A 9,853-nucleotide genomic window follows, 5' to 3' on the forward strand; every position below is an offset into this window, starting at 1 on the left:
AAGTCGTCTCCTCTTCCCTCTCCTCTAAGTTGTCTCCTCTTCCCTATGTCGTCTCCTCTTCCCTCCTCTATGTCGTCTCCTCTATGTTGTCTCCTCTTCCCTCTCCTCTATGTCGTCTCCTCTTCCCTCTCCTCTAAGTCGTCTCCTCTTCCCTCTCCTCTTCCCTAAGTCGTCTCCTCTTCCCTAAGTCGTCTCCTCTTCCCTCTCCTCTAAGTTGTCTCCTCTTCCCTCCTCTATGTCGTCTCCTCTTCCCTCCTCTATGTCATCTCCTCTTCCCTCTCCTCTAAGTCGTCTCCTCTTCCCTCCTCTATGTCGTCTCCTATTCCCTCTCCTCTAAGTCGTCTCCTCTTCCCTCTCCTCTTCCCTAAGTCGTCTCCTCTTCCCTCCTCTATGTCGTCTCCTCTTCCCTCTCCTCTAAGTCGTCTCCTCTTCCCTCTCCTCTAAGTCGTCTCCTCTTCCCTATGTCGTCTCCTCTTCCCTCCTCTATGTCGTCTCCTCTTCCCTAAGTCATCTCCTCTTCCCTCTCCTCTTCCCTAAGTCATCTCTTCCCTCTCCTCTAAGTCGTCTCCTCTTCCCTCCTCTATGTCGTCTCCTCTTCCCTAAGTCCTCTTCCTCTTCCTCTCCCTAAGTCGTCTCCTCTTCCCTATGTCGTCTCTTCCCTCTCCTCTTCCCTAAGTCGTCTCTTCCTCTCCTATGTCGTCTCCCTCTCCTCTTAAGTCTCCTCTTCCCTCTCCTCCATGTCTCCTCTTCCCTATGTCGTCTCCTCTTCCCTGTCGTCTCCTCTTCCCTATGTCGTCTCCTCTTCCCTCCTCTATGTCATCTCCTCTTCCCTCTCCTCTATGTCGTCTCCTCTTCCCTCTCCTCTAAGTTGTCTCCTCTTCCTTCTCCTCTTCCCTAAGTCGTCTCCTCTTCCCTCTCCTCTAAGTCGTCTCCTCTTCCCTATGTCGTCTCCTCTTTCCTCTATGTCATCTCTTCCCTCCTCTATGTCGTCTCCTCTTCCCTCTCCTCTAAGTCGTCTCCTCTTCCCTCTCCTCTATGTCGTCTCCTCTTCCCTCTCCTCTAAGTCGTCTCCTCTTCCCTCTCTTCCCTAAGTCGTCTCCTCTTCCCTCTATGTCGTCTCCTCTTCCCTCTCCTCTTCCCTAAGTCGTCTCCTCTTCCCTCTCCTCTAAGTCGTCTCCTCTTCCCTCCTCTATGTTGTCTCCTCTTCCCTCTCCTCTAAGTCGTCTCCTCTTCCCTAAGTCGTCTCCTCTTCCCTCTATGTCTCCTCTTCCCTCCTCTATGTCGTCTCCTCTTCCCTCTCCTCTAAGTCATCTGCTCTTCCCTCTCCTCTTCCCTAAGTCGTCTCCTCTTCCCTCTCCTCTTCCCTAAGTCGTCTCCTCTTCCCTCTCCTCTAAGTCGTCTCCTCTTCCCTATGTCGTCTCCTCTTACCTCCTCTATGTCGTCTCCTCCTCCCTCTCCTCTATGTTGTCTCCTCTTCCCTCTCCTCTAAGTCGTCTCCTCTTCCCTCTCCTCTTCCCTAAGTCGTCTCCTCTTCCCTCCTCTATGTCGTCTCCTCTTCCCTCTCCTCTAAGTCGTCTCCTCTTCCCTCTCCTCTTCCCTAAGTCGTCTCCTCTTCCCTATGTCGTCTCCTCTTCCCTCCTCTATGTCGTCTCCTCTTCCCTCTCCACGTCTCCTCTCCCTCCTATGTCGTCTCCTCTTCCCTCTCCTCTAAGTCGTCTCCTCTTCCCTCTCCTCTTCCCTAAGTCATCTCTTCCCTCTCCTCTAAGTCGTCTCCTCTTCCCTATGTCGTCTCCTCTTCCCTCCTCTGTCGTCTCCTCTTCCTCTCCTCTAAGTCGTCTCCTCTTCCCTCCTCTATGTCGTCTCCTCTTCCCTCTCCTCTTCCCTAAGTCGTCTCCTCTTCCCTCTCCTCTAAGTCGTCTCCTCTTCCCTATGTCGTCTCCTCTTCCCTCCTCTATGTCGTCTCCTCTTCCCTCTCCTCTAAGTCGTCTCCTCTTCCCTCTATGTCGTCTCCTCTTCCCTCTCCTCTAAGTCGTCTCCTCTTCCCTCTCCTCTTCCCTAAGTCGTCTCCTCTTCCCTCTCCTCTAAGTCGTCTCCTCTTCCCTCCTCTATGTCGTCTCCTCTTCCCTAAGTCGTCTCCTCTTCCCTCTCCTCTTCCCTAAGTCGTCTCCTCTTCCCTATGTCGTCTCTTCCCTCTCCTCTTCCCTAAGTCGTCTCTTCCCTCTCCTCCATGTCTCCTCTTCCCTATGTCGTCTCCTCTTCCCTCTCCTCCATGTCTCCTCTTCCCTAAGTCGTCTCCTCTTCCCTATGTCGTCTCCTCTTCCCTATGTTGTCTCCTCTTCCCTCCTCTATGTCATCTCCTCTTCCCTCTCCTCTATGTCGTCTCCTCTTCCCTCTTCCCTAAGTTGTCTCCTCTTCCCTCTCCTCTAAGTCGTCTCCTCTTCCCTATGTCGTCTCCTCTTTCCTCTATGTCGTCTCTTCCCTCCTCTATGTCGTCTCCTCTTCCCTCTCCTCTAAGTCGTCTCCTCTTCCCTCTCCTCTATGTCGTCTCCTCTTCCCTCTCCTCTAAGTCGTTTCCTCTTCCCTCTCTTCCCTAAGTCGTCTCCTCTTCCCTCTATGTCGTCTCCTCTTCCCTCTCCTCTTCCCTAAGTCGTCTCCTCTTCCCTCTCCTCTAAGTCGTCTCCTCTTCCCTCCTCTATGTCGTCTCCTCTTCCCTCCTCTATGTTGTCTCCTCTTCCCTCTCCTCTAAGTCGTCTCCTCTTCCCTAAGTCGTCGCCTCTTCCCCCCTCTATGTCGTCTCCTCTTCCCTCCTCTATGTCGTCTCCTCTTCCCTCTCCTCTAAGTCATCTGCTCTTCCCTCTCCTCTTCCCTAAGTCGTCTCCTCTTCCCTCTCCTCTAAGTCGTCTCCTCTTCACTATGTCGTCTCCTCTTACCTCCTCTATGTCGTCTCCTCCTCCCTCTCCTCTATGTTGTCTCCTCTTCCCTCTCCTCTTCCCTAAGTCGTCTCCTCTTCCCTCCTCTATGTTGTCTCCTCTTCCCTCTCCTCTAAGTCGTCTCCTCTTCCCTCTCCTCTTCCCTAAGTCGTCTCCTCTTCCCTATGTCGTCTCCTCTTCCCTCCTCTATGTCATCTCCTCTTCCCTCTCCTCTAAGTCGTCTCCTCTTCCCTCTCCACGTCGTCTCCTCTTCCCTAAGTCGTCTCCTCTTCCCTCCTCTATGTCGTCTCCTCTTCCCTAAGTCTCCTCTTCCCTCTCCTCTAAGTCGTCTCCTCTTCCCTATGTCGTCTCCTCTTCCCTCCTCTGTCGTCTCCTCTTCCCTCTCCTCTAAGTCGTCTCCTCTTCCCTCCTCTATGTCGTCTCCTCTTCCCTCTCCTCTTCCCTAAGTCGTCTCCTCTTCCCTCTCCTCTAAGTCGTCTCCTCTTCCCTCCTCTATGTCGTCTCCTCTTCCCTCTCCTCTAAGTCGTCTCCTCTTCCCTCTATGTCGTCTCCTCTTCCCTCTCCTCTAAGTCGTCTCCTCTTCCCTCTCCTCTAAGTAGTCTCCTCTTCCCTCTCCTCTTCCCTCCTCTATGTCGTCTCCTCTTCCCTATCCTCTTCCCTAAGTCGTTTCCTCTTCCCTCTCCTCTAAGTCGTCTCCTCTTCCCTATGTCGTCTCCTCTTCCCTCCTCTATGTCGTCTCCTCTTCCCTCTCCTCTAAGTCGTCTCCTCTTCCCTCCTCTATGTCGTCTCCTCTTCCCTCTCCTCTTCCCTAAGTCGTCTCCTCTTCCCTCTCCTCCATGTCTCCTCTTTCCCTATGTTGTCTCCTCTTCCCTCTCCTCCATGTCTCCTCTTCCCTAAGTCGTCTCCTCTTCCCTATGTCGTCTCCTCTTCCCTAAGTCATCTCCTCTTCCCTATGTCGTCTCCTCTTCCCTCTCCTCCATGTCTCCTCTTCCCTATGTCGTCTCCTCTTCCGTCTCCTCTGAACATGTGGAGCGACGCAGCTTATAGGGTCGTCTTCATTATCAAATCGATCAGTGCCCCCCCCCCCCCCTGTGATCACCCAGAGTCGCTGGGGGGGGGGGGGCTGCAAACAAACACTTCAACAATTAACCTGCCACTAGAAGTTATTGATTAGAAGAACCTAAAGTGTGTGTGTGTGAGTGTATGAGTGTGTGAGAGAGTGTGTGTTCTCTGTCTCGCTTGATTTCGGGGCTTAAGGAGAACGATTGACCCGCCGCTCGCTCGCCTCCCAGAGGTCAAAGGTCACACGGCCGATCGATTCCCTCCTGGAAGAAATCTCTCCCCCCCCCTCTCCTCTCTCGTCTCCGTCCCATCACCCCTGAAGGCCCCCCGGTTGTGCTCGGCCAATCGATGGCCTCCGTTGGGGTAACTGACAACGACAAAGCTTCGATCCTCATTTACACTATCGACGAGTCATAAAGAACGCTTCAGCTTAACACGGCGTGAAGTTAAAGATTGAAGTTAAAGCGTGAACTTTGGGGGCGGAGCTCTCTAAACATCTGTTAAACAGACTTTAACACATAAAAGAAGATAAAGGAAGAACATGAAGCGCCTCCAGTCTTTATTTACTCCTCACTTAAATGTCCTTAATAAACTATTTAAATGAATCATAATCATAATAAATGATAAATGTTGTATTGAGTCTGGAGCTGAACGTTTGAGTTATTATTAATTAGCAAAATCCTGACGATGACTTTTGATCAGATTGTTCGACGGTTTAAATTAATCGTCATTTTTTTGCAAAAATCCAAATCAAATGTTCCAGCTTGTGAAGTGATGACATCAGCTGCTGTTTGTTTGTTGTTATTTACTGTAGTCTCCTCTAATACTGAACTACTTATTAATAAAACAATATATTTAGGTTATGGACTGTTTGGCTTTTTAAAGAAAATAATCGGCAGATTAAATGTTAAAAAGCCAAAATATTGTCAATTTGTTTGTTTTTCTTATTTGGTATAAAGTTAGGGATCCTTTTTTTTTTTACCCCAAAAAATAATGTACGTCACATCTTTTGGTTCTTCTGATAAGTTACTCTTATTTAATTATAACTTCCAACTTCTTAATTATAACGCTCTTAATGGTCGGCGCTGTTTATCCGTTTCATTTAGTAACGTAGTAATAAAACATGTTTTTAATAACTCATTAAGGACACACACACACACACTCACTTAGAACTCTTTAACTAAGAGGCTTTTTAACAATTAATTCTTCAGTTTCCAGTGTTAATTTATGATGAATATCCCTCATAGAACACAAACTAGTCAAAGGATCACGAGTTCTCTTCATGTCTTCAAACTGGATCAATAAATGAAGTATTTAACATTTTTAATGAAGATATCTGAGGAATAAATTCAGCTCAAGAACAATAAGAGATATTATGAACTCTAATAACTTGTAATACTTCCTGTTATTTCCCCTCCGGTGGGACGAAGACGTCTCGACAATCGCTCGCTGCAACTTCCCTTCCCCCTGCACACAGGAGCACGAAGGTTTCCCCTGGAACCATATATGGTTCTTCAGAGTGATGCCATAGAAGAACCATTTATGGTTCCTCAAAGAACCTTTCAAACCAGGGTTCTGCAAAGAACCATGTCCTTAAAGAGTTCTTCAAAGATCCTATAAAGGTGTCTCAAAGAACCTTTAAGAAATGGTTCTTTAAGGCACCATTTCCATGGTTCTCCAATAGGTGATGGTTCTCCGTAGAACCACAAAGCCGTCTAAAGAACCCTTTAAGAGTTCTGTGTGGAGTTCAGACCGTAGAAGGAACAGGGTGATGTTCACCTGGCGGTCTGGATGGTGGAGGAGGTGAAGGCCATAGAAGGGGAAACGAGGGGGGGGGGGTCACACATACACACACACACACACACACACACACACACACAAGCCCCCTCTTTGTGTGCCTCTAATCCCCCCAGCCAACACAGCTTTGGCCGGTTTCATCATGAAGTGCCATGAAATAACTTCTTCTCCTCCTTCTCTCTCTCTCTCCACTTAATCTCTTTAATCCGGAGAGCCGCGGAGACAAAGACCTCTGGGGCCTAATCCTGGAGCCCTGAGAGGGGCCGGGGGCCGAGCCTCTTCTAAATGACTTATTTCTATCTGACACTAATGGAGCTTGACAGCCAAGAATGGAGAGAAAGGAGGAGAGGAAAAAAAAAATAGAAAACGTGAAGAAGAAGAAAAAAGACGACAAACATTTTCTCTTATTTCTGGAATCTGATCCGTTTGAGAAGTGAAGAAGAAATGTGTAAACAACAAGACGTCTCACGTGTTCATCTGGGACAACAACAACAACAACAACAACATCGTCTTCATCAGCTGCAGGATGAACTGTTATTGATGTTGAAGATGAAGATGAAGATGAGGGAAGCAACTCCGAGTCACGCAACAAGTTGAATTTAAACATGAATAAACTGGAACCTTCAGTAAATAAAAGTACCCGTGTCTCGACGTGTTTTATTGAGTTTAAATTGTTTGTCTAGGAAATTAGATTATTAAATATTATCCTTAAAGTAGAAATAGTAGAAATACAGAATGGCCCATTTCAGTATAATATTATATTATATATAAAGTATAATATTATATGATGAATAAAGTATAATATTATATGTATTGATGCATTAATGTGTTCAGAACAGTTTTTTGAAGTAGTATATAATACTTAATAATGTAGTTTAGAGTGATGTCATTTATTCTTTGCATTATTGTAAAACAAGTATTCTAATGACCAAGATGGAGCTTTAACTCACATGATCATATTAAAGCTTTATAAACATGACATCATAGTTCATAAGCTTTACAGACCAAATCTGAATCTATAAATGAATAAATAAAGCTGTGAGATAAATGTAAACATTACTTTAAGAATGAAATATAAAGTGGAATAATTCACTCTTTTAAAATCATTGTTTAAAAGTCAGTGTAAAATCTAATAAATGTATTAAAACACATTAAACTGTAACTATAACTCCAGCAATCAGTACAACAGTTGGAATATTATAAAGTAGAAGTTATCATTGTTGACAAAAAACAAATATATATATATATATAAAAGTGAAAGGCCTTATAGCTGCATTACAGTTAATGTGACATGATGTGTAATAATAACTTGATATAATGAAGATCATTGTATAGAATGACGTCACTAGCGGTATAAAGTGTTTAATACTCAACACTGTGACGACAGTTAGTTTCTACACTCTGGGAGAAGTGAAGGTGATAATGACGTCATGTCGCGTTCAAGTGTCTCCCTGTTCTCTGATCTTCTGAAAGCTCTCCGAGGAGCTTCAGATTAACTTCACACGGGGACAGTTTATGGGCAAAATATGGTCCCGGTTAGAAAACAAGGCCCCCAGAGAAAAGAGGAGATTAGCCCCGCGCATTGTTTTAATTGTTTAACGGGCTCGTTTATCGGGGATCCTGGGCACACATCCCCAAGTTCAATAGTTTCACCAACAAAAAACTTGGGCCCCCCCCTCTAATCCCGACTAAAACCTTCTTTCTATTGGCTGATGGCGCAGGGGAGTCTGGGTAAATGCTTCTTAAATGCTGGAGGCTGATGGTCTCTGAGAACCAGAGAGCTGGTGCTGGAGGACTGAAGGGACCCGGACTAAAGGACTGGACCCAGACCGGACCGGACCCTCGCGCGCTGGACCTCAGGTAAGACCCCTAGACAGTGAAGATGTTAACCACGTGGTCACCTCTGAGAGAAGCTGAGTGTGTTCGTATGATGGTATAACACATCTGTTGTTGTTGTTGTTGTTGTTGTTGTTGGAGTTTAACATGCTCTTTTTATGGAAATAAGATGCATAAGACGTGTCAGGTGTGTTTCTTCTGGTAGATGACATCACGATGTTTATCAGATGTGTTTATAGTTGGTTTCTGATTCCAAGAATGTAAAAATGAACCAATAAAAACATCTTTATTTACTCATTCTGTAATAATCACTCCTCATAACCTTCATAACAGCCACCTGTTTATCTATGGAATATATTTCAGGGCCATTCCAGTTTAAAGTACTCGGCCTGAGGCTGGAGAGTACTCTGAGTACTCTGAGTACTCTGAGTACTCTGTGTACTAATACACAGTTCATCCGTGTCTCCTCCAGACTCCACATGGACTCGCTGCGCTGCGCTGCGTCTCGCGGCGTGTTCCCCCTCCACGGTGCGCATGCGCTGCTCGACCTGCACCGGCAGATGGCGGAGCAGTACCACGTGTTCTCCGCGGCCGCCGGCGGGCCCGCCGCGCACGCGCTGTCTGTGGCGGAGAGGCTGGCAGGTACGAGGGTCGCCCCGGTGACCGAGGGTCAATACAAAACAACAACATAGAAACATCCAAAACAACAACATAGAAATATCCAAAACAATAACATAGAAATGTAGAGAACAACAACATAGAAATATCCAAAACAATAACATAGAAATGTAGAGAACAACAAAATAGAAATATGCAAAACAATAGCATATAAATGTGAAAACAACAACATAGAAATATGCAAAACAACAACACAGAAATATGCAAAACAATAACATAGAAATATGCAAAACAACAACATAGAAATATGCGAAACAATAACATATACATATGCAAAACAATAGCATATCAATGTGAAAACAACAACATAGAAATGTGTGAGCAAACCAAGGAGCCCGGAGCTGCTGTCTGCTCACTGTGTTGTGTCTCGGCCAATCAGAGCTCATCCTGGAGGTTCGCTATGGCAACCAGCAGCAGCCGCGGCGCAGCCGCACGGCCTTCAGCGCGCAGCAGCTGCGCTCTCTGGAGGAGACGTTCCGCCGGACGCACTACCCCGACGGCGGCACCAGAGAGCGGCTGGCGCTCTGCGTCCAGCTGCCGGAGGCCCGCATCCAGGTGAGAGCAGCGGGCTGCAACTCTGGTATTGAACGGCTGCGTTTAACTTATGATCATTAATACTTTAGTGGGACTTTAATGAGAGAAAATGCGCCATATGAATCTTGATAACACAAATATACAAATATACTCCTTATTCATACAATCTATATGTGCACATATATGGGTCGCTTGAATCAGATTATCTATCTATCTATATATCCATATATATACCTATCTACCTATCTGTACAAATATATATATATATTTATCTGATAACAACAATTTGTTTCTTTTTCAATTTCTCAAATGGAAAAAAAAAATCTTACCTACGTCCACATACATTTGTCATTTACTCTCTCTCTCCCTCTCCCTCTCTTTCTCTCTCTCTCTCTTTCTCTCTCTCTCTCTCTCTCTCTCTCTCTCTCTCTCTCTCTCTCTCTCTCTCTCTCTCTCTCTCTCTCTTTCTCTCTCTCCCTCTCCCTCTCTTTCTCTCTCTCCTTCTCTCTCTCTCTCTCTCTCTCTCTCTCTCTCTCTCTCTCTCTCTCTCTCTCTCTCTCTCTCTCTCTCTCTCTCTCTCTCCCTCTCTCTCATCCAGGTGTGGTTCAAGAACAGGAGGGCAAAGTTCCGTAAAGGTCAGCGCTGCTCTCCTCCGCCCAGAGACCGGAGTCTGGAGGAGGCCACAGGCTGCAGTACCGAGGTGGGCCAGGAGGACGTCACGGGGCCCGAGGACCAACGGGATGTCACCGCATCACCCACCGACGGCCCCTCCCTCTGCCCTCCTCCTCCTCCTCCTCCTCCTGGAGTGGATGAAACGAGGGATGCGTGCCCCCCTCCAGACTCTGACGCTGTGTGCTGCCCCCTCAGACTTCCCTCTACTCCTCCTCCTCCTCCTCCTCCTCCGCGGTTCTCCTTCGTGACGGAGGAGCCCCCCCGCCCGCCCCCCGCCCGGCTCGCCCTTTTCCCGCTGCTCTGGCCCGTGGCGCGGCGGCGCGGTTCCTCCCTGGAGGTGCAAC

At 47.1% G+C, this 9,853-nt stretch overlaps 1 protein-coding gene across 1 annotated transcript in view; it reads left to right on the top strand.

Moving 5' to 3' along the window:
* Nucleotides 1-7,548: 7,548 nt before the first annotated feature.
* The window catches only part of zgc:101100 (uncharacterized protein LOC445169 homolog), a 3,836-nt gene continuing 1,531 nt past the window's right edge, over nucleotides 7,549-9,853 (top strand). Inside the window, exons 1-4 of the mRNA XM_056415013.1 lie at nucleotides 7,549-7,649; nucleotides 8,098-8,267; nucleotides 8,635-8,858; nucleotides 9,436-9,853. The exon at nucleotides 9,436-9,853 is cut by the window's right edge and continues 1,531 nt beyond it. Of these exons, the coding sequence (XP_056270988.1) occupies nucleotides 7,549-7,649; nucleotides 8,098-8,267; nucleotides 8,635-8,858; nucleotides 9,436-9,853 (913 nt within the window). The remainder of the gene's footprint in view (nucleotides 7,650-8,097; nucleotides 8,268-8,634; nucleotides 8,859-9,435) is intronic.

The sequence above is a fragment of the Pseudoliparis swirei genome, chromosome 5, assembly GCF_029220125.1.
Source record: "Pseudoliparis swirei isolate HS2019 ecotype Mariana Trench chromosome 5, NWPU_hadal_v1, whole genome shotgun sequence".
Lineage (NCBI taxonomy): Eukaryota > Metazoa > Chordata > Actinopteri > Perciformes > Liparidae > Pseudoliparis > Pseudoliparis swirei.